General features: G+C 35.8%; 1 protein-coding gene across 1 annotated transcript in view; it reads right to left on the reverse strand.

Moving 5' to 3' along the window:
• The window catches only part of LOC130054689 (calmodulin-beta-like), a 45613-nt gene extending 22592 nt beyond the window's left edge, over positions 1–23021 (reverse strand). The window contains exons 1-3 of the mRNA XM_056165204.1: positions 22593–23021; positions 18990–19023; positions 10957–11100 (exon numbers count right to left, since the gene is read on the reverse strand). Coding sequence (XP_056021179.1) covers positions 10957–11100; positions 18990–19023; positions 22593–22595 — 181 coding nt within the window. The 5' untranslated portion in view covers positions 22596–23021. The remainder of the gene's footprint in view (positions 1–10956; positions 11101–18989; positions 19024–22592) is intronic.
• Between the last annotated feature and the right edge of the window lie 2090 nt (positions 23022–25111).

Genomic DNA, 25111 nt, shown 5'->3' on the forward strand with positions numbered 1-25111 from the left:
AAGTGGTTAGCCCGCTTAGGGGTTGTTGTTAAAAATTCGCCTAAGTTACTATCATCCGACTTTGATTACACGATGTATTGGAACGAATAAGCTTTTAGATACATATATGAAGTGATATTAAAAAATTACATGTACATTTTCATTTCTGAATAAACAAAAGAAATGGTATATAGAGTGTTAATATTTGAAACAACATTCATAATATATAGTTTTAAAGGGGATGATAATTGAACTTATTTCTTTTCTTCTTTGTGTCAGATATTGATTTTTTATCTTCCGTATTCCCAAAGGATCCAAACTTCAAGACGAGATGGCTGCGAAATCTACGTTCAGACCACTTCACAGTCATCAAGTTTTGAGCCAAGCATTTTACGGCAGATCAGTTTAAATTGCATCCTGGTTTAGCCAGAAAGTGTGACCAGAATAAGCTATATCTTTAAGTAGATGCCATACCAGCTCTGTTGCACATGCTTACAGATGTAACAAAGAGGGAAAAAAACAGGGAACGCCCACAGCTTATTTCAAGCGGAAGATAATACTGTAACGTAATTCGTTAAAAGAATTCCATGTTCATCGCTCCGATACTCTTGTCTAAAATTCAAATTGACTGCAGACAAATCCAAAGTAAACCAACCCCCCTCCCCCGAAAAATATGCATCCAAATCCAAATTAATTGTAAGCTATGATGAACAACTGAAAACAACGAACAGTGATTAATCTCATGGACACCTGCACACACCCCTCTAACCAATGTTTAGAAAACAATGGCGAAAGGAAAGCTGTGTTAAACAAATGGAAAAATTAAATGAACGGCGAAACAAAAAGCGCTATCAAATATGCTTACAGAAATACGGTTGTAGAGATATAAATGAAAGAAGTTTCAATATACAGCCTGTCTTTTACACACGTTCTTTCCGAGACGAACCGAGTACTGACCACGTGGTTGTCTTTCTAAAACATACCACGTGGTATTTATCCGGTAATTCTCCGATGTGTATATATCTAACTACAGTTTAGATCTGGCATAATTAATTTACTCTGATAGGTCCTTATTCCTATATATACAGTTGATGAATTCCAACCTGTTTAGCGAGTATGCGAGTGGGTCTAACAACCTTCATTTTCATTAAAATCCTAATTCACAAACTCGTCCATTTGCAAAATAATGTGTCGTTGGTTGCACAGTTTTGAATCTCAATTTGAAAGTAGGCTTTATGACATAAAAAAATCTGGAAATCATGAACGATAATCATAGAGCGATGTTCTTAAGGAGATATGATGCTGAGATGAAAGTAATTAGATTCTTCAAAAAAAAAAAAATCATTTTATCATAAAAAGAAGGCCTCTCCTGTTTGAAAAATGACAATTTTTATATATGTTAATGAGTTCGTTTCCATGGAAACAACCTATGTACCTAACAATGTTGAAAACACACAAAAGGCTAAAATTTAGCAGTTTTAGATCCAAAAATATGTACAACAAACAGATTGTAATATGAATATGTTTAATGATCATCATATAAACAGCATATGTACAGACACTATGATGTGAAAATATTTTTCAGGTAACACAAAAATTCAGTCCGAATTTCCTCAGCGCCTCTGAAAAATGTCTTTTTGAGGATGAGATTTTCAAGGAAATGGTAAAAAACATTTACTGAATGTAATTAGATTTTAATTATTTTACTATGATTTAAAGATGGTATCCATAGCTACAGGACTAACCGAAAATATTGATATGTTAATGAATTGGATAAAAAGATATGATGAACTGAAAGTCATCTGAGGTCATTGAAAATTGCTACAAACAAATCAGGCTGAATTTTTTTTTCTTTCTCTAAAACATTTTTCTAAAACACCAAACACAACGTTTAGATGTTAGGCTCTTACATGTGATTGATTTGTGAAAATATTTTAGTTAGTTGAAAACATTCAATTTGAAAAGAAATTAGTCTGAATTTTCTCTGTCTTTCTTAATATTTTTTGTTTTTTGAGCGTAAATTGTTTAGATAAACGCCAAAAAATCGTATAAAATATGAATGTATTTAGAATTTTTAAAATTTTATTTAAAGAATGTATTCAGGTACCAAGCAAAAAAAAAAAAAAAAAAATACTTAAAGATATCACCGACCAAATTAAATTAAATATTTCGATCTCATTAAAAATACTTTAAAAAATCTTTAATCACAATAATCAAATGTTTGGCTTAAATCATTTTGAACACAGCCTTATTTTGTTTTGAAAAAATAATTCAAACAACTTGTCATCCGATATCGATACAGGTGCGCCTATGTAATAATATATCGCAGTCTTGTACCTTAAGTTGTAATTGAATCATTGTACATAATTCATTAAAGTAAAAGATCCCCCACTTGCGAATATTTGTCAGTTCTTTCCCCTATTTCAAACATAGGTGGCGCAAGACTCGTTTACGTCCTTGTTGACTTCCGGTGTACATAAGATTTATGAGAGAGTGTAAGGTTTTTGTTGTGTAAACAGGGAGCGGGGGTAGAATTCCCGAGAAAAGAAGCTTTTAAAAAAAACCAATTGGTTCATTGTCATCAAATGTGACAGTGACAACGATCGTTTTAAGTTCCACGCAGCGTCGTGCGCTAGAAACACCAGTCTTCAGTTCAGTCCGACTTCACAGATGACGACTTTGTTGCAGAAAGTATTTACGGTGGGTTAAACATTTGCTCTATAGATCGTAATATTCTGCATTAATGTTTTATGCTGAAATTTCATCTATCCTTAGTGATACAGTCATCAATGATCTTATAAGTCTATGACTCTTAACCCCCCCCCCCCCTCTTTATAGACTAGATCTAATCATACAGGGGAAATTTGAGCCATCAATATATAAATGAAGTATGGTACAAAAATATATTTAAGATGTCATTTAATTTTAGAGTTCACCAAGGTCGTCAAAATATGAATGAACGCGATTGCTAACAGCCCCCCCCCCCCCCCCCTATCTTATTGTTTTAAACATATGCAATTCAACAACTTATAAAGAATTATGATATTGTATATTATATATTCAACCTAAACTACTGTTTAAGCATGTAAACTTAATCACGAATTAGTTTATAGTGAAAAAGGTTCAATGTGTATTGAATGTCATTTATTTAATCGATATGACAGAGAAAATTCGGTTGCAACTGAAACTCCCATCTTGCTCTCCTTTCCGTCCAGAGAGTCTTGCATTGCGTTTTCTAAGTTCGTCTCTAAGCGCAGTGAGATCCTACGAAGCGTAATCCGCCATCGTTACTAAATATTCAACAACTCTCTAATCTAAACGTGTCCTTCCGACGCTCTCTTAAAATTGAGGTTAGAAAGGCCTTGGACGTAAACGGATCGTGTGCCACCTGTAACCAAGGGCGAGTAATTTGAAGATTTATTTGCCATTATTTTTATTTACGTAATCTCAGAATATAATACAAATTTTTTATTGATATTCTAGTATAGGCCTACATGTATATGATAAAAAAAAAATTGCAGATTTTTTTATCCCCAAGTTTGCCATGTGGCCATACTTTTAAAATTGTGTAGATATTCTGATCATCATGTTGCGGCTCCGTCTTTCATCTCTATTTTGGTTTAGAAATATTATACACACTGTAACATTCCCTCCGACCAGAATCCATATATGCGATACCGCGATATCTGTCAAACTCTGTCTGCTGTCAACGTAAACAACGTAAATATGGCGTCAAAAATCACCCGCTTATGTCGTTACCTTATATTTGCTATAAAAACAAAAACAAAACAAAAATAAAACACGTCATACAAAATTATTTAATCATAATACGGCCCCAACCGTTTTGATTTATGGTTTTGTATTTCGAAAATATGACTTTAATCAAAGTCATAATCAATGTATGTCACGACAATCATGACCCAAATACGTTAGTTCGAGTTGCGCACTGACTTCAAAAACGTCACAATCATATAGGTATAGCTAGTAACTTTGTGCTCCGATTTTTTTAAATGTTAACATAAACAATTATTTGATTGATAATTCCATTAAATAGTCTGGTTTATAAAGTTGATATTCACAGGGAAGAAACTAAACCTACGATCGGTAGTAGGTTCAGTTACAAGTGTGGCATGGTGTACAAAAATCTTAAGCTTAAATGTGTGATTTAAAGCCATTTTCATTTAATCTTGATGCGTTTCTCCCAAATGAAATTATAGTCTGGATAATTATACTTGTTTTCGTGGATGCTGCAAGACAACCTCCGAGATCGAGAAATATTGTTTTAAAGTATAATAACCGAGGCGACAGTCGAGACTTTTATACTTCAAACAACATTTCGAGACCGAGGGGGGTACTAGTATCCTGCAACATCCAGGAAAGCAAGCTCAGAAATATGTAGCCAATCTTTTACCTATACAGCTACAGATTACATGCAGGTCACATCGTGACGTCATGGCAGTTTTCGAAACGAACTAGGCCTTCATATGTACATGTTTGTTTGCTGACAAAAAGGTGAGACGGTAGAGTATGATAGATCTATGTTGAAAATAATTCAAATTTGATGTTGACAGATTACATGTATATCAACTGCTTTAAATACCATCGTTGGAAACCAACGATCGGGTTGCACTTCTTTTACCTCATAGTCAGAAACTCACGATCGGTCGCACGTCTTTTACCTCCCGTAGGACACAACACCGATATTTTCGCTGGAAGGTGTGTCTCAGCTTCATTATGTAATTAGTCGTTTTATTATTTCTCATTGCGATATTCAACCAATTAAAAAGTCCCCTATTTCCTGTGTGTTCGGGAGCATAGAAAAGCATGGCTTTGGAAGCGAAGAGTTTGACAAGTTACAAAGCTTTCAGCAAGATGTTTTATAACTTCTTTGTCAGTTTGTTTAAAAATTGATTTTATTCAAAATATAAATATACCTCACAACTTATCTCTTTCTTCCTTCATCTAGATCCCGTGGGGATCCGGGTTAGAATAGGTCCTCAGCACCTCTTGCTTGTCGTTAAGGGGCGACCACATGGGGCGGACTTTCGGATGAGACTGCAAAAACCGAGCGCCGTGTCACAGCAGGTGTGGCACGATAAAGATCCCTCCCTGCTAAAAGGCCGTAAGTGCCGAGCATGTCTAAATTTTGCAGCCCTTCACCGGCAATGGTAACGTCTCCATATGAGTGAAAAATTCTCGAGAGGGACGTTAAACAATATACAACCAACCTTCATATGGTCCAATTTTGTGAGCATTGACTCCTTGAATTTGCATACCCGATATGATTTATTCGTACAAAGGTTGCACGCAAATGATGCGTCTGTTGGGTGAAAGTTGAGGCACTTTAAAGCATACAGTAGGGGGACAAAAGTGTTGAGAGAAAAAAATGGCGTCGCGTATCCAACACAAGAGAGGCAACTCGTACATGTACGAAAAATCGTCTTGACAGCTGATTTAATAGAATAAAGATCAGTATTTAGTTTGGTGACCCTTCGATCGGATGACGTGCTTGATTCTCCCGGGAACAGAATTATAAAGGTTTCTGACATAATATAAGTTAATCATTACAGCACAATTTAATGAAAACAGACCAGCATCAGTGTCTCAGAAGACTATCAAACTTCGACTTAAAGAAAATGGTTTCTCCAGAGGTGTGTATAAGAAGAAAGTTGTAATCAAAAACGTCAACAGGAGGAAACGCTTGTCATGGTATAGAGAGAAGTACAAAATGAATGGTCTAAAGTGATTTTTAGTGATGAATCTCAGATATGTGTGGGTGAAAACAATCGTGTTTATGTGTGGAAGAAAGCCGGGGAGGGTTGGAGACCCGATTTAGTACCGCGACAAAATGACCGAAAGTTCAGCATTATGGTTTGGGGAAGCTTGTGTTTTAATGGAGTTGAAACATTATGTCGAGTTGAAGAGAATATAAATTCAGCAAAATACATTGATATCTTAGATACAAACCTTTGGTCAGTTATTGTGCGTCATTTTCCAAACGGTAGTTACCTTTTCGAAAACGATATTGCCCCAGTTCATCGGTCTCGTTTGGCACAAAAATTCATTGTCAGAAATCAAATAAAAAACATGAACACAGTCTCCGGACTTCAATGTTATTGAAAATGTTTGGTTATATATTAAAAGAAAACTTCAATCACAGATGCATAATTTTAATTCCGCCGACGAACTTTTTCAACACTCGCTCAGGATATGGCAGGGCATTCTCTATGTGGAGCCCCCCGATTGTTGTTTACGATTCTCTGGATCCTCCGATATTCCCGATCTTGGCAACTTTTCTATCGACCCAGTGCTTTGAAATTTACGGACAACTCGATATACTGAAGCCAAAGATCTGTTGACACTGCTTGCAATCCTTAATATTTTTTCTCCGTTTGAATGTAGCTCTATAATAACATGTTTCAAGGGTTGTGGAGTTTCTTGACGCTTCGTCTCCATTTTGTTACCGAGATATAATGTAAACAAAACTATGAGCAGACGATAAATAATACGTAAAGTCACACGTGACATACACTGATCTACATGTAGTTATATTTCAGGGGAATTTCCTTAACTCGAACACTGAACAGAAATAAACAGATTTTAGTACGCGCGGATCTATGACGCTACCGCGACGCCATTGTTTTCTCAACACTTTTGTCCCCTACTGTAGCTATACTGTTCAGGTGAAGTTTTTGACGACAGAGCCCTGTAACCCCGATCGTTCATAGTGGCACAACAAAACATACTTTCATGGGCGCCGCCATTACTGCTGACGCTTAGAGTTTCGGGAATACTTACGGCGATTCCCATTGGTCCTTGATAGGTCACGTAAGGTCATGAATTTTAATGAGTTATGCGAAAATATCGGCGTTGAGTCTTATGTTTTATTTATTGATATATACATTTGATACAACTTAATTATTAGGAAGTCACTTGGAGTTCCAAATTAAACGTTCTTTATGTAACATAATTGATCTCTCTCCGTACTGAAAATTAGATAATGATTTTACGAATGTAATCCGTCATGCCGAATATTTCACCAAAGACAAAATTAACGTCGTTCCTAACTTCAATATATGAAACTCAACATTGCGAATGTGTTTATAATGACAATTTAAGAACAAAATTATGAATACACGTCGTTTCTTCTCGTCAAACGCAGTAATTGAAAACGTAATGCACACTATGAATGAAAAACTGCTATATTGTACACAGTGGCCTGATGTCTTGGACATTGTTAGGTAGCTCGGTTAAAAAAAACACTTCCCAGAACAGTTCCGGACCATTCGATATCTGACATATTGGACAGTTTTCGACTTATTACTTACTTTCAAGATCTGTGTCATCACAAAACATGTTCAACCAAAAATAAAAAAAAACTTTTTATGTGTTTATCCATGTGTTTGTACATATCAGTAACTGTTAATAAATTATTACAAAAAGTCATTGCAGTGACTTCTAAAATGTTAAGAACGTTGAAAATGTAAGATAAATATCGTCTTTAAAAACTCATCGATGTGTCAGACCGTTATTCTCGGGAGGGTGTGTGCTTCTTGAATGAGAGATATATAAGTAAAATAATTATAAATCTTCATGAAACGATAAATATGGGCCTAGTCAAAACTATTATGAGTATAACTAACACAAATTTATGCTGATCATGTTGTAAACCAATCGCATCTTATTGCAACATTAACATTTGACTAGTTTGTTTGTAAACATGAACAATAATCGAGTTTTATTTACTTACATCATGTAACACACAGTTAAGGCTCTTATCCTTGCATTAAGAAGGTCCATAGTTTGATTGGTTGTTTAAATGAGTTATATTTTCAATGTTTAATATCAAAAGTAAAAAAAGCAACATTTGTTTGTTGGTTTTCTTTTAAAAACTTGCTGAGGCGGATCAAGAAATTATCAAGGGAAGAGGTTGTGACTCAGGTTTGTATCTTTTCCGCCTATAATCAGGGGGTGGGGTTGAAAATTCCAAAATGGCAATACGACCATTTTCTTTCTTTTTAATGTTCATCCAAATCGGAGACTCTAGAGGGGTCCCCACCCCATAATCGCCACTGCAATGTAAATATTAATTAAATAGGATCATGTTTAAATTATTCCTTAAAAGTTTGTACTTTGTAACAGAAACCCAGAATGAACACGAAAATATAACAGTGCATATCGCGTCATATCGATGCTGTTTTTCATGCGAAAGAATCTGTTTGATATGTTATGTGAAAAATAAATATCCATAAAACGTTAGTGGGTTATAGTTCTAGATATCACGTGATCCCAAACACCAATCCCGTGTCTTAAAACATTTGAAATTTTGTTTACTTTTTAACGTAATTTCATCACCGCAAATATGTATGCCCCGAATTCTTATTTCTCCACGGAATTTTGAATAACCCTGAGGCTTGTGCATTTATAAACTGGAAAATAGGCTAGGTATAAAATATCGACGCGAGACAGATAGATACTTCACAGTTATGCAAAGACATACATCTACTTTGACCTTATTTTTGACAATATTTAAACAAGAGGCCCATGGGCCACATCGCTCACCTGAGTCACCTTGGCCCATATTTGAAGACTTTCCATGTATATATTTGCATGTAAAACCTTAGTCCCTATTATGGCCCCAACCTACCCTTGGAGGCCATGATTTTTGCTAACATGAATCTACACAATGTCAGAAAGCTTTCATGTAAACGTGAACTTCTTTGGCCCAATGGTTCCTGAGAAGAATATTTATAAAGATTTTTCCTATATTTGTATGTAAAACTTTGATCCCCTATTGTAGCCCCATCCTATCCTCGGGGGCCATGATTTTAACTTCAATTTGCACTATGTTAGAAAGTAGTTTTTGAGAAGAAGATTTTTAAAGATTTTCCCTATATATTTGTATGTAAAACTTTGTTTCCCCCTTGTGGCCCCATCCTACCACCAGGGGCCATGATTTGAACAAACTTGAATCTACACTATGTCAGAAAGCTTTCATGTAAATATCAGCTCTTCTGGCTCAGTGGTTCTTGAGAAGAAGAGTTTTAAAGATTTTCCCTATACATAATTATGTATATTTGTATGTAAAACTTTGATCCCCTATTGTAGCCCCATCCTATCCTCGGGGGCCATGATTTTAACTTCAAACTTCAATTTGCACTATGTTAGAAAGTAGTTTTTTGAGAAGAAGATTTTTAAAGATTTCCCTATATATTTGTATGTAAAACTTTGATCCCCCTTGTGGCCCCATCCTACCCCCGGAGGCCATGATTTTTACAAACTTGAATCTGCACTATGTTAAAAAGCTTTCATGTAAATTTCAACTTTCCTGGCCCAGTAGTTTTTTAGAAGAAGATTTAAAAAAAAATTCCCTATATATTTGTATGCAAAACTTTAATCCCCCCTTGTATTCCCATCATCCCCAAGGGGGTATGATTTTAACAAACTTTGCACTATGTCAGAAAGCTTTCATGTAAATATCAGCTTTTCTGGCTCAGTGGTTCTTGATAAGAAGATTTTTAAATGACCCCAACCTAATTTTGCATTTTTGTAATTATCTCCCCTTGGAAAAGAACATGGCCCTTCATTTGAACAAACTTGAAAGCCCGTTACCCAAGGATGCTTTTGGCCAAGTTTGGTTGAAATTGGCCCACTGGTTCTGGAAAAGAAGTCGAAAATGTTAAAAAAAAAAAAAAACAAACAAACAAACAAACAAAAATTACAGACAGACAGACGACGGACAACAGGCGATCAGAAAAGGTCACTTGAGCTTTCAGCTCAGGTGAGCTAAATATGACAAATTAAATGTAGAATTTTAAAAACCAGAAGCACTTTTAAAATGTCACATACGCATGTATATCTTTCATGTGTTTATAACATCTATAATGTACAAGGTCTGAAAAATGTCAAGTAAAAGCTGTGAGAGGAGTTGGTTACACAAAGTAGGTTCCATACCATCTTCGAAGATGGTACCATACTTAAAAATGACAAAGTTCAACTACATCATGTACATGTAAACTATTCGAAGAATGTCCGATCATTTCCAAAACGATACATGCACATCTTCAATGCTTCCATAACAGCTGTACAAGGTCTGACGGATGTCAAATAAATGCTGTAAGAGGAGTAGGTACCGTCTATTCAAGATGCTTAAAACATGACAAAGTTCAATTATACGTAATCCCCCCCCCCCCCCGAAAAATGTTTGATCACTTTCAAAAAGACACATGTACATCTTCTATGTGTCCATAATAACTGTACAATATTTGAGGAACGTCAAGTTAGAGGTGTGAGAGGAGTTGATTACACAAAGTAGGTACCCTATTACAGGGACACCCACCCGCCATTACATAAGCCGTGTCCACGCTGTGCAACCCGGCCAAATATGTCACTAGAAGAAGCGTCAATGTTGCATATAAATAGGAGAGCTATACCAAAGTAATAATTTAGCAATGAACCTTCAATTTACCACATTTGTATGTTCGGAGTTATAAACATGTTTACTTTCAACTGGCCAAAACTCGATATTTTTCAAAGCTTTTTCGTTTCATTAAGTGATAGATCCATGAATCACTCATGTTAAACCTAAGGTGGGCACAAAGAATCACTCATGTTAAACCTAAGGTGGGCACCATTAATCACTCGTGTTAAACCTACATATTGTAAGGTGGGCACCATGAATCACTCATGTTAAACCTATGGTGGGCACCATGCTTCGCCAATGATAATATTGAGACATGCTGATTTTGAAAATTAGAAATGCATGACGCCTATCCTTTTTCAGCCGTTAAAGTGTCTGAAAAATTAATTTTTAAAGGAAAATATTCAAAATCTCAAACTCACTGATGTCATATCTTAAACTCGGAATCAGGTTCAGACAATAAAATCATCCTTTTTCCAACATTGTCAATGAAAAATCTTAAATGGTGACAGAAATGGTTGTTATCACATATTGCCTTATTTCGTATTCAGCCTTACCGTCTTTGTCTACATCGCTGATCATCTTCAGGACGTCATCGTCTGTCGGATTTTGGCCCAGGTTTCTCATCACGGTCCCCAGTTCACCAGCACTGATCAAATTGTCGCCATTCTTATCGAACATGCCGAACGCCTCTCTCCAGTCTAAGTTTATATAGAAGAGGTTAATAGAAGATTGTCAAACTAAATATCTTATCATAAGGATACCAATTTAATTGCAAGCAAATAGCTCTGAACGATAATTTTCATGGAGAGACAAAACAATTTTTTTAAAATCTAAATCATATAAAATGTTTTTAGAATCTTTTTAGAATTTTTACAAATACAAATATTTATTTGCACAAACACAATTACAATAATTGGGAAAGACCCATTGAAAATCATTACATAATGTTTACATAATTCTTATGTAGTCGAAAGTAATTGACGTCTGTATTCAAAACAGTCTCTAATAAATTTCCCAGTGATTTTCAAGACTTTATGTATATCACTGTTAAAATATATTTGTAACTTGTATCTTTCATTGTCCAGAGTAATATGTTTCTGTGTTATATTATAAATGTTTCTAAGGTATGTGTGTCTTAGCTTAGAATAACATTTACATTAAAAAAGAAAATTAATTTCATCCTCAATCACGCCAGTATTGCAAGCATTATAGCATCTTTCATTTATTGATGTGGAATTATATATCTACCACTTTCTATTGCAAGTTTATGTGCACTCAATCTATTTCTACTAAGAGACGATCTCTCCAATCTTTTTCTGAGTAAATCAACATACATTGCACATGTATGGACTTCTTTTTCTTGTGTATAATTTAAAAAAAAATTCAAGTTTTTTTTTTTTTTTACCAAAGATTTTTGATGATTGCTCTGGTGCACTGGTCAATGATTCTTTGTTTTATGTTTGGTAAAAGGTGTTGAATTTAATCCTTATATTTTGTAATGTTTCAAAATCTCAGATTATCTAGAATAGAAAATATTTTCCTAGTCCAAGTATTGTAATCACTTGTGGATTGGTAAAGTTTCAAAGCCAAAGAATCAGACGTTATCAGATGATTTAATACTTGAGAATGAAAGTTTGGACCAAAGTGGTAGTCTATTAAGTTCTGCTAGACAACCAGCATTGGAAGTTTTGCAGTGCACTCCAAGGATATCTTTAATAAATTTTAAGTGAATTTTTTCTATATTTGAAATATCTTTGAATGAGAGATCCACTCCCCATATTTCACTACAATAAAGAAGAACTGGAAGTACAATAGCATCAAAAAGTTTTTCTAAAAGTTTACATGGGTTATCAATACCAATAATTCTGTTCATTATAAAACATGCTTTTCTGACTTTTTCAATAAGCACAGCTGTTGCTAAGTTAAACCTCCCATTACATTTCATCATTAACACCTAAATAGCAGTGTTTTGGTACATTTTGTATTGTATTGCCATTAATAGTAAATTCATTCCCTTGAGGTTTGCCATTTGAGTTAAATATCAAGACTTTAGATTTCTCTACATTGACTTGCAGTTTCCAGTTTGAACAATAGTTACTGAGAATATCAAGGCTGTTTTGTAAACCACTTTTAAATGATAATTTTCATGGAGAAACAAGACAAATTTTTTTCTTAATCTGCATACCAATATAGGTAAGCTGTCTAAAAAAAAGTATCACTTCTGGTTTAATAAGCACTAATTAATAGATAGTACACACTTTGTGTTGATGTCTCTAAGGCAGAATTTTAATAATCCTCTAATACTTCGGATGAGACCGCAAAAACCGAGGTCCCGTGTCACAGCAGGTGTGGTACGATAAAGATTCCTCCCTGCTTAAGGGCCATAAGCACCGAGCATTGGCCAAAATTTCACAGCCCTTCACCGGCAGTGGTGACGTCTCCATATGAATGAAAGATTCTCGAGAGGGACGTTAAACAATATTCAATCAATCAATCTAATACTTTTTATCTAATCTGGCTTTATTGTCTGGACTAAATGTGACGTCACGGTTTATGTTTTTTTTTTAGCACGATTTCATACTCAAACTCAAACTCCGTGCTCTAAATCGTACTCATACTCAAAAGTGAAGGTTATAAAACTTTTATAAAGTCATTCTCGCACTCAAATGGAGTAGATGCTCAAGATTTTTTAGTATGCTTTAGAGCGTGCACAAAGTTGTACTCAAAACAAACATGGCTGAGTTTGATTATGAGTACGGGAAAAGTTTTAACATCCGGTGATGTGAAATAGGATGACAGTGCACTCCCTTTTGTTTTCATAAGGTTGACATGACATGCACGCACAATATGAAATCAACCATGCTATTTATTGATTCATTATTTGTTTTATGTCCTGTTGAGAATTTTTCAAACATATACCACAAATTTAGACATATGCTTAGCGCTCAGGGCCGAGCAGTTAGGGTTCTTTATCGCGCCAAAGTCTGCCGGGACATGGGTCCTCAGTTTTTAAGGTCATATCGATTTTCGCTTCTAAATGCCGAGCGTTTGGCAATGGAGCAATCACTACTATGTTAACCTTTAGTTTGACGCGGCCATGATCCGACTCGGGGCTCGAACTCACGACCTCCCAGTTACGAAACAAACGCTCTACCACTGAACTGTCGCGACCGGTTACTATCACGGAAAAAGACGTAACTGTAAGCATGACACCAAATCATCATGATTAGCTTGATCATTAATCATGATGGGCTTTTGTGGATCTAAATGTATTATTACCAATACGACAAGGTACCACAAACAGCGCATAATACGCCCGTAAAAATGCTTACATAGGGGTGATTTCTTCAGTCATAATTTGTGGGTCAACAACCTGTAATTTTTTAAAAATTGAAGAAAATCCTTGCCACATGCACATCTTCCATAACCATAAAATATTCTGTAAAATAAGAAGGTCCTCGCTTGAAAACTGTTAAAAGAAAAATAAAAGACAAATCAGGTACTCTCTATGCAATATTTTCTAAAACGGTTTAAGTTCAACAACCTATAATTTTCTCAAAATTCGAAGGAAACCAAAAGTTCCATACCCATACAAATACTCTGTAAAATAAAGTCCTCACTTGAAAAATATGGAGACTCAAAACTGACTAGGTTCAATAACCAGTAATTTTCTCAGAAATTGAAGGAAATCAAAATCCTTGCCACATGCACATCTTCAACACCTATATAAACACTCTGTAAAATAAGGAGGTTCTTACTTAAAAACTTCACTGAACAGATCATGTACTCTCTTTGCAATACTTTCTCAAAACGGACCAATTTCAACAACCCATAATTTTCTCAAAAATTGAATAAAATCAAAATCCTTGCCACATGCACATCTTCAATATCCATACAAACACTCTGTAAAACAAGAAGATGGACCTCACTTGTAAATCATGGGAGGAGTCTGCCGGACAAATTATGTACCCTCCATATAACAATAATTTTTTTTCAAATAAAGGGGCAAAACTGCAAGGGACGTCGAAATGGATCAAAACTGCAACACGATTAGAGTGATCCACAAAGAAGCTACATAGCAAGTTTCAGCTTGATACATGTATGTGACAGAGAAATGAAATTAGAAACAGAAAACCCCGAACGGACGGACATACAGACATCGCTTTACCATAATACGTCCTGTCTAAAGACGGGCGTATAAAAAAAGGAATGCAGGAAACTGAATCTACATGCGCTTCTGAGATATTTAATCAGCAGTGATTCTATACGATGTGATGATGCTCTAATTTGCTCTATGAAAAATTTGTCAATGCTGCATAGGGATTTATTACTTTTAAGGAAATCCATGATGTTTTTACCTATTATGTAATCTTTGTTAAACTAGAGTTGTTGCTTTTTATGTTTTATTTTCAAATAGACATCGTTCTTCCATTGTTGGCTGAGGCGATGACAGGTGTGAATATAGAAGGGGACCGAGGGTCCGACCCTCCTCCCCCTCGAGTTTAGTATATTTGCCTATTTTTATGCACTCCCAGTTTTAAAATATATGTTAATCCCGTATATATAGGACTCCCTGAAAATAAATCAGAAAATTGCAAAGGCCAACTTAATGAAATATTCTATCACCGCGGTGGGTAAGGGATGTAAATATACTTTGCGGCGAAGTGTTGAAACTTATATACCGTTAGTGACCTTACAAAAAACTACTTACTAATTATGGCTAAAACCACTATCAACTTCAATGCAAAAAATGATAATTCATTTTATTACTCTTACAGTTTCTAGGTTTTGATTGTTGAAATATTGTTATAATAATAATGTTTAATAATACATGTTTTTATTTGTTGAAGGAATAAAAAAAACATTGTAAAAACTGTTGTGAAATTCCAGATCGCCGCGGTGGTCTAGAGGTAATCTCGGCTGAGATTCGGCTTGGTTGAATATTTGGACTGACTCCTTCACTGACTCTCGGGGCAGTCCTTCATAATTCATGTCTCCTGTTCGCTTCAAATAAGTTACTTGACTTTCAAATCAAATCTGTATCACTATTAATACTGCATTACTTACCGTCTTAAGTATATAACATACAAATAAATTTGAAGCACTTCACCTGCAGTGCTTCCATATGTGTGAAAAATTCTCAAGAGGGATGTTAAACAAGTACAATCAATCAATCAATCAATCAATCAATCAATCAGTCAATCAATCAATCAATCAATCAATCCTGATCGTTTAATAAAGCACTTACTAACTTTTGATTCGGTATACCAGTAACAATACTCAATGACACACTGATTTTGACTACGGATAACTCCATTTGCCTGATCAAGATATATGGCTCACGGCGGGTGTGACGGTCAACAGGGTATGTTTACTCCTCCTAGGCACCTGATCCCACCTCTGGTATATCCAGGGACTCGTGTTTGTCCAACTATCTATTTTGATTATGGGATTTATGAGATTTATTATTGTTCGTTATCTTCACCTTTCATACATGTGTACGTGACAAAGTTCATATAGTCACGAGTAAACCTCATCAAAAGCTGATAATTATAATACGAAGCAAACAAATGTCAACGATTTCTAGAATTGAGGTGCAGTATACAACTACCAATCGCTGCGAGTGACTAGGATAACCAACGCAAGGAAGTAAATTAAATGAATTGCAATAACATCACGATATACAAAATATCAAGGATTTCTCGAACTTTCAAAACATGTTTTCCGTTATTGCAGAACCATGTAATATGAAAGATGAAGTAACGAACAGTGATCAATCTCATAACTCCCACAAGGAATACAAAATAGAGAGCAAACAGGGATTCTGGACATTGCAGGGGTGAGGTTAGGTGCCTGGGAGGAGTAAGTATCCCCTGTTGATCGGTCACATTCGCCGTGAGCCCTATATCCTGATCATACCTTTCTAGGCGAAATAACAGAAAAATGTATATTTCACTTTCTCCAAATCACCACAGTTCTGCAGCTATTGATTGTGCAATGAGTGCATCTTTTCAAACGCCGAGAACGTCTAGTCATTTTCCTTAACAAAATTGATTTCTTTTGAAATATTGATCCATAATCTGAACATCTGTATTAATCATGATAAAATGACCATGATTCTGGTTCACAACACACTACGGTCACAGGCATTTTTTGTACCGAGAGAGAGATCATCTACTCTCCATCATAAATTTTAACTATAAACAAAAGTTTCTAATTTATTTTTTTCAGTGACTTTGAATTTGACCTATGACCATGATTCAGTGTGATGATGCACTGTCTGCTAAGACTCAGTGAGATAATGCGTTGTCTAGTTAGACTCAGTGAGATGATGCGCTGTCTGGTTAGACTCAGTGAGATGATGCACTGTCTAGTTAGACTTAGTGAGATGCGCTGTCTAGTTAGACTCAGTGAGATGATGCACTGTCTAGTTAGACTCAGTGAGATGATGCACTGTCTAGTTAGACTCAGTGAGATGATTCACTGTCTGGTTAGACTCAGTGAGATGATGCACTGTCTAGTTAGACTCAGTGAGATGATGCGCTGTCTGGTTAGACTCAGTGAGATGATGCACTGTCTAGTTAGACTCAGTGAGATGATGCACTGTCTAGTTAGACTCAGTGAGATGATGCACTGTCTGGTTAGACTCAGTGAGATGATGCACTGTCTAGTTAGACTCAGTGAGATGATGCACTGTCTAGTTAGACTCAGTGAGATGATGCATTGTCTAGTTAGACTCAGTGAGATGATGCACTGTCTAGTTAGACTCAGTGAGATGATGCACTGTCTAGTTAGACTCAGTGAGATGATGCACTGTCTAGTTAGACTCAGTGAGATGATGCACTGTCTAGTTAGACTCAGTGAGATGATGCACTGTCTAGTTAGACTCAGTGAGATGATGCACTGTCTAGTTAGACTCAGTGAGATGATGCACTGTCTAGTTAGACTCAGTGAGATCATGCGCTGTCTAGTTAGACTCAGTGAGATGATGCGTTGTCTGGTTAGACTCAGTGAGATCATGCACTGTCTAGTTAGACTCAGTGAGATGATGCACTGTCTAGTTAGACTCAGTGAGATGATGCACTGTCTAGTTAGACTCAGTGAGATCATGCGTTGTCTGGTTAGACTCAGTGAGATGATGCGTTGTCTGGTTAGACTTAGTGAGATGTCTGGTTAGATCTTTTTGCCAAGTATGACCTTATAATGAATCCTCATTACGTAGTTGTGACCCATCACACAAATTTCAAACATTTTTAACCAGAGGCCTTATCCTTGGACAATTTACCTTGGTTGAGAAAGTAACTTTCATGCAATCAAATAACCTCTCCAAAGTTATCCCTGCCCGTAAAAATAAAGTGTTAGCCGAACTCGATATCTAGACATCAACATCTCACTGTTCTTTCCAATGTCTAGCGTACAGTTTGAGCCCTTTCCATCACTTTAGCAGTGCTATTACATTATAACAGACAGACATTGGAAGTTCAAACTTGGCACCACATTGGAAGTTCAAACTTGGCACCGGGGACCTCCATTGTCGAGTGGTTAGAGCATCGCGCTCAAAATCACACGGCCTCTCGCCTCTGCTCGGCGCGGGTTCGAATCATGCTCGGTAACTGTAAGTGAGAAAGTTTACTTTCGGAAGGTCGGTGGTCTCTTCCCAGGTACATTGTATCTGGATTCTCTCTTCCATCAATAAAAAACTGGGCGCCACCACATAACTGAAAAATTGTTGAGTGTGGTCGAAAACAGCAATCAATCAATCAAACCTGGCACCAATGTTACTGATGACGAGATGGTGTGTAATGACTCTAATTCACAGTCAGTTTTGTTTAGGTGAGACGTCACCAAGTGTATGTGAAAGACCTGATACTCACCTCTAAATGCCGAACGTTTGGCGAAGGAGCAACCACTACCCATGTCTACGTCATAGTTTTAACGCGGCCATGTCACGAGCGGGGCTCGAACTCCCGACCGCCCAGTTACGAATAGTAATCAAGATATCATCTAGGATCTATATTTGTTATATGTGACCTAGCAACATTGACTCGTTTATGGTGATCCTGAAATAATGGAGATTTGTATGAAGTCTTATCACTTACATGGTACTTGTGATATTACCTGGACACCACTTGAAGGTGCAACAGGCTTACCCAAAGTAATATCCTCGTCTAAACCCTATATACACAGGGCAGTGCCATAAACGAGTCTGTGGGGATCCGGGATAGAATATGTCATCAGTACGCCATTGCTTGTCTTAAGAGGCAACTAAAGAGGGCGGTCCTTCGGATGATACCTTAAAAGTCAAAGCAGGTGTGGCACAATATAGATTTATCCCTGCTCAAAGACCGTAAGCGCCAAGCATAGGCCCAAACCGGCAATGGTGACGTCTCCATATAAGTGAAAAATTCTCGAGAGGGACGTTAAAGAATATGAGAGCAACGAAAATATCCCCCTTGCTTCATTCAAGCGGAAAACAAAATCTCCATTCTTTAATTGGAGCAACATTCATGACAATACACGAATAGATTTAAGACTTTACTTTCGATGATAGAGAAAAAGAAAAATAGAGTCAAATGATTTGTCGTACCTTTCAGCGTCTCCTCAGACACGTCGTTTACAGACTGAAAATTAAAAGTAAGAATCATTCTATTATTTGTGTTAAAATAATATAAGTTCAGTTCTCCTCACTTACCTATCTATCTGTCTAAATTCTTATATAAAATCAAAGTATACTGATCTTTTTCAAAAGGGTATAGAAATTAGAATTTGTGTGAAAATTGATGAGATCTAGTATGTCTTTAAAAATTTCAGTCAAAATACATAATACATGTACATTTGAAACTACGAGAAAACTTCAGAGCACATAATAACTAACATTGTAGCTATATTTAAAACCAAAAGTAGTGAAAATCTTGTAAATTCAAACAAATCAACAAAACATTTTACGAAATTTGAATACCCTAGCAAAGTTTCAAATGAGGTTAAGGTCCATGCATCAGAATCAGACGTGGTACCAATAGAAATACCGTGTTACTCACAATAAATGGAAATACCCTGTCACTCACAATAAATGGAAATACCCTGTCACTCACAATAAATGGAAATACCCTGTCACTCTCTATCAATGGAAATACCCTGTCACTCTCTATCAATGGAAATACCCGGTCACTCACAATAAATATAAATACCCTATCAATCACAATAACTGGAAATACCTTGTCATTCACTATAAATGGAAATACCCTGTCATTCACTATAAATGGAAATACCCTGTTACTCACTATAAATGGAAATACCGTGTCATTCACAATAAATGGAAATACCCTGTTACTCACAATAAATGGAAATACCCTGTCATTCACTATAAATGGAAATACCCTGTCACTCACAATAAATGGAAATACCCTGTCACTCTCTATCAATGGAAATACCCTGTCACTCACAACAAATATAAATACCCTGTCACTCACAATAACTGGAAATGCCTTGTCATTCACTATAAATGGAAATACCCTGTCATTCACTATAAATGGAAATACCCTGTTACTCACTATAAATGGAAATACCATGTCATTCACAATAAATGGAAATACCCTGTCACTCACAATAAATGGAAATACCCTGTCACTCACTATAAATAGAAATACCCTGTCGCTCTCTATAAATAAAAATACCCTGTCGCTCTCTATAAATGGAAATACTCTGTCACTCACTATAAATGCCAGGAACTTTACCGTGCAGCTTTGCTATTTTACGTACCCTCGAGAGGTTTCCCCTCCCGATGATATCCTATAGCAAACTGGTTATAAACAATGTTAAGCTTTTCGATATACATGTATGAGTCAAAGTTCTAGGAAGTGTAGCTGCAGAACCGTAGCTCTTTGGGTGGAATACATTAGAATAGACCAGAGAACTACAGATTCACTCATCATAACACTTTTGATTGCGTCACACTCATAACACTTTTGATTTACGTCACGCCTCTTTCTGTGCACGATTGTGGTCTTACATCTTTGTATTTTCACATCACCACTAAAGGTTGTGATGAGCCATTTATTATGATTTGAAGAAAAGAACCAAACAATGGCCGATTAAATTAAAAGTTCACTGTTATTTGGGGTTTTACAATATAGTTACTGTTTACTGTTCATTTAGTTATACATCAACACGAGTTTTCATCGAACACGCCTTTACTGGCGTGTTTATTTACACCGAACATAGTGACGTCAGGCGAAGTCTATATTTGTCCGACGGGTATTTGAATATAGCTGTATGCTTCGTCTCCCGCATTCGAAGGTTCTCATTCAGTGCACTAAAACGTATACCCACTTCAGAGAGTAATTCTATACCTACACACATGTGTTTATTTATTTCATAAATTATTTATGCATATTTGTGTGAAACGAATAAGAACATAAATGTGAATAAAAAAATATTTGTACAGACCAAAGGATTTTAACCCTGAAAGATAGTCTTTGTCATTACTGTGATCTTGTATTTTTGTTTTTCGAATTCATGAAAAAACATTTTCGTTGTTTTACTATGATTCAATATGAATTTCTAAGTTCGTCTACTTTCTGGTCCCCGACGACGTGGTTAACGGAACTTAATTCTGAGTAGGATTTTCATGTACATTTGTGATAAATTATATTTGTTTCCACTATAGCGTCAAATGGATGCCATACGTAAATTAATTCAAGTTTCCGAAGTCTCGTGATTCAAACACGAATATCAAGAGATGATAATTACAAATACAGATATTGTCTTCATTATCTAAAACAATATTCAACATGCATCATTTTGAAAATAATAAATCGTTACATGTGTCAATCTATGAATAATTCAAAACCTTGAAAGGAAACGAAAGAAATATTTACTACCGATGCATCACGTTATATAACAGTCTCCATGAGCACTAAATTAATGCAGACTAGTATCCTATGACATGCTGGACGTATCCCTTGACAACAGAAAGGATATTAAAACTCATAAATACACCCAATTATCTAGATACCCGCTGACAGGAGACCGGGAAATCACATGTTTGGAATCTGTTTGAAACACATTTTGCATATTTAAAAAAAAACCCAAAAAAAAAAAAAAAAAAAAAAAAAACCAAACAAACAAAAAACAAAAAAACTACATTTTAAATACTGTAAGATATTCTAATAAAACCTTTCAGAAAAAAATTATGTAACCGACTATCATATAGACACTATATTACTTAACAAATAAATTTGATAAATTTGTTTAATGTGCGCATTGGCAATAGTTCACATAAATCACATCGTAAGTGGGTTAAAAGAGAAATTTAATGAAACGATTAGTAAACAATTTGCGGAACGCCGAGGCAGTAGATCAAGGTCACGCCAACAGACGGGAGTACTCCATGGTGCATCACGCATGTCATCACGTCGGCTAATCGTCACTATCCATTACGCTCACAAATCTCGTCCCAAATAACATTAGGTGAGATTGCAGCGAGCTTTTGTAAAGTGGCTTATGAACTTTTATTGATTTCCCCACGTCAAGATTCGAAGGTACATGTAATTCCAGTAAAAGACGCTAAAACAGATTCAGAATCCAAATTTGTTATTGAGTCACAAACGTTTTGCCTCTAATAAAACAAATCACGTGATGACATTAGTTGATTTCCGACATAGTGCAAATTATGTACATAATATGAATTCTTGCTTTTAATGAATTTAACATCTAAATTAAAAGTCGAAAGAAAAGGTTATATTTCGTCAGCAGTAATTGTTTGTAAATGTATGTAATTTTGAGTATTTTGTCAATTTCGCATGTGCATCTAAATTCTCGGCCCAAAATGCTTGCATATTTTGACAGTTATGAAATACTGGTGTATGTTTACCAAGATTTATAATCCACATGGTCGACAGTGACCTGTAAATTAAATAAATATATACATATGTAGGTATTAGGAAAATCTTATGGTTGTCGTTCTAAATAGAGCATAACATTGTAGTACGAGAAAGGGAAAAACTACAAGAATTTCATTGCAAGATTAGCAAAAATTCTCTGATCATAAACTGACATCTGTAGACAATCAGTGATTACTAGAGATCCTAACGCTAATTAATAACAACACACAAGGACGTAAAAACCAAGTGCGCTCAGAAATAGGCGTGTACATGTACATAAAATATAGGAGTAAATACTGAAAACTTACCATTGCGCTTAGTTGAATACTGTGAAAATTCTAGTTACACAAAAGTGTTGTATAAAATAAGTCGACTATATCCCACAGAATAGGATGACTTTCCTGGTGTCTGTGCTTATCCCTAGAACCGGATTATCTTCCTCATCGCTGTACAGTCGGCGGTTTCCACGCCTGAACGTTTTCCTCGATATCGTTTACCGAGTTAGACCGGCCCGTATTTGATTTACTGTCATATGCCGATGTGTTAATTCAAAGTTGCCGAAATGGATTATCCCGTTGCAATCAATCACTGCTAATTTTCCCGATCTTCTCCACTGTGTTCAGAACGACAAAACCCTGTATTCATGCCGCTGTGATATTTATAGACTACTGTTGGTACCGCTGTTTGTAATTGGAAAAACATACTATGCGTTTTCTTCACCTCTTTTTTTTCGCCAAACACACTGATACATATTGCCAACTGCATGTACTGAGAAACAGAACGTGTTTCCCTCTAAATGCATTTCATGAGTGTGCGTGTCATCGTGTAGCCTGTTATCTGTATTCGGTGAAGATCAGGAGAAAGTGCGGAATCGCATCGTCTATATATCTTTTCTTTCGAGAATTAGTCTATACATGTAAAAATTTGTAACTTGACTTTGACGAAAATAATTTCATAAATAGCGCCAATCACTTTTTACAATTACACTTGCATTAAAAGAATTTCAGAACTTCCCGTTTTTTTTCTATTTAAAACTTTCAATTATGTAAACAAGAAGTGTTTGTTCTACGTGTGGTAATCAGTTGATTTTTTATGTGTACCATTTCAAGAGTCTGGTCACAAGAAATGTCTAAAAGTTTAAAAGCATGATGACTGATACATTATAAAAGCTAAATGCATATTTAGGAATAGCAGAAAAGAATATAAAAAGGGGTGAATTTCGCAGCCTCGGGGTTTTCACTTTAGGGTGATATCGTTTAATGATAATACATATATTTTGTAAAGCCTGTCATCAGTATATGCACTTTTGAGTTTGAGGGCATTGGAGGTTTAAGAACACATCTTGTTTAATACTGTGACAATCTCTTTTCCAACAACATAACATTTAATTACCTTTAGGTATTGACTTTTAACGCATATCAAAACTTTAACGTTGCTTACGACTTCTGAACTGTAAATATCTATGAAATCTAAAAACATTTTTTTTCCAGTTCTGAAAATATCTAAGATAAATTCTAATATTATGTGTGATGGGGTTACATGGTTTTGCATCACTCCCCTAGCGTTAAAGTTGTGGCAATTTAGGGATGGCACCTACCGTACCCTTATACCATCTAAGATTGGACCATCAATATGAATATATTTTGGACCAGTCCAGAAACCAATGATAGGAAATGCAATCATTGCCTGTCTTGAGAAGTAGTGTTGTTGTAAAATTGGTGTTCTTTTGTAGCGTTAAAATAGTTCTAAATTGTCGAAAGTTGTACAAGAACTTGTCAGTCATATTTAGCACGGACATGCACAAAAATTTGAGATGGGAATTACAGCAGTCAATATTTTAAACGTCCCAATCAAGGGAGATGAATATATTGTAAGGAGCAATGCAGCAATTTAATATACTTATCTATAATGTGTCAATCTCTCTGTACCAAACAAAACTGTGGTACAAACGGGGCGGCATTTGGCATTGGGGACAATTTGCGGGCCGTCCTTATGGTTTGGTTTAATAATTTCCCGTTTAGTGGGGAATGCTTTTGATTAATAGTACAATTCGGTGATTATCCTATGAAGGGCTCATCGATTTTCAGCATAAATCCCAAATTATGAGGATTTGGCCGGGGTGTATAATTCCAATTTTTCCCACACAGCGACCAGCCATCTCTACAGCTTGTGGCTACAGATAACATTCATCTCCGATTGGATCTATTGATTTTGGCTTGCCATGAAACGGAATCGCAAAATGAGAGGAAAATACGAAAGATAGAATCGTTGCAATTTTTCTGCGGTACGACTTCAGCTTGTGGGTAGGGATGTAAGCGATTTTGACTCTTCGGTAATTTAAATGTATATCGTTACTAGTTCGTTCATAAGGCGATTTAAGCCACTTATGTTAAATACATATCTGGGTCCATTTTCTAACATTAGATGTAAAACATCAAGCGTAAGGAGGGTATCAATCTCGGCTGAGATTCGGCTCGGCTGAATGCCTGGACTGACGCCTTCACCGAATTTCGCAGCAGTCCTTCATAATTCATATCTGGAAATTTACTTTCAGCTTCGGCCGGTTCTAGCATTTAATGTGCATTTAAGTGACACTGCTGTTCGCTTCAGATTTTAAAGTGATTTGGCTGTTAAGCTAACTCTCTATCACTATTAATTTTGCATTGCTTACCGTCTAGGTATGAAAATCCCAAAATGAAAACAGTCACTAAATTTTCCGTTCAAATGTTGAATTCCATAACACAATATTTTATATTTTAAAGGGTTTTTACCACGATTTTTAATGTAATTAAAATCAGAAGGAGTAACCTTATTAAAGCACGTTTCT

The sequence above is a fragment of the Ostrea edulis genome, chromosome 5 (genome assembly GCF_947568905.1).
Source record: "Ostrea edulis chromosome 5, xbOstEdul1.1, whole genome shotgun sequence".
Taxonomy (NCBI): domain Eukaryota; kingdom Metazoa; phylum Mollusca; class Bivalvia; order Ostreida; family Ostreidae; genus Ostrea; species Ostrea edulis.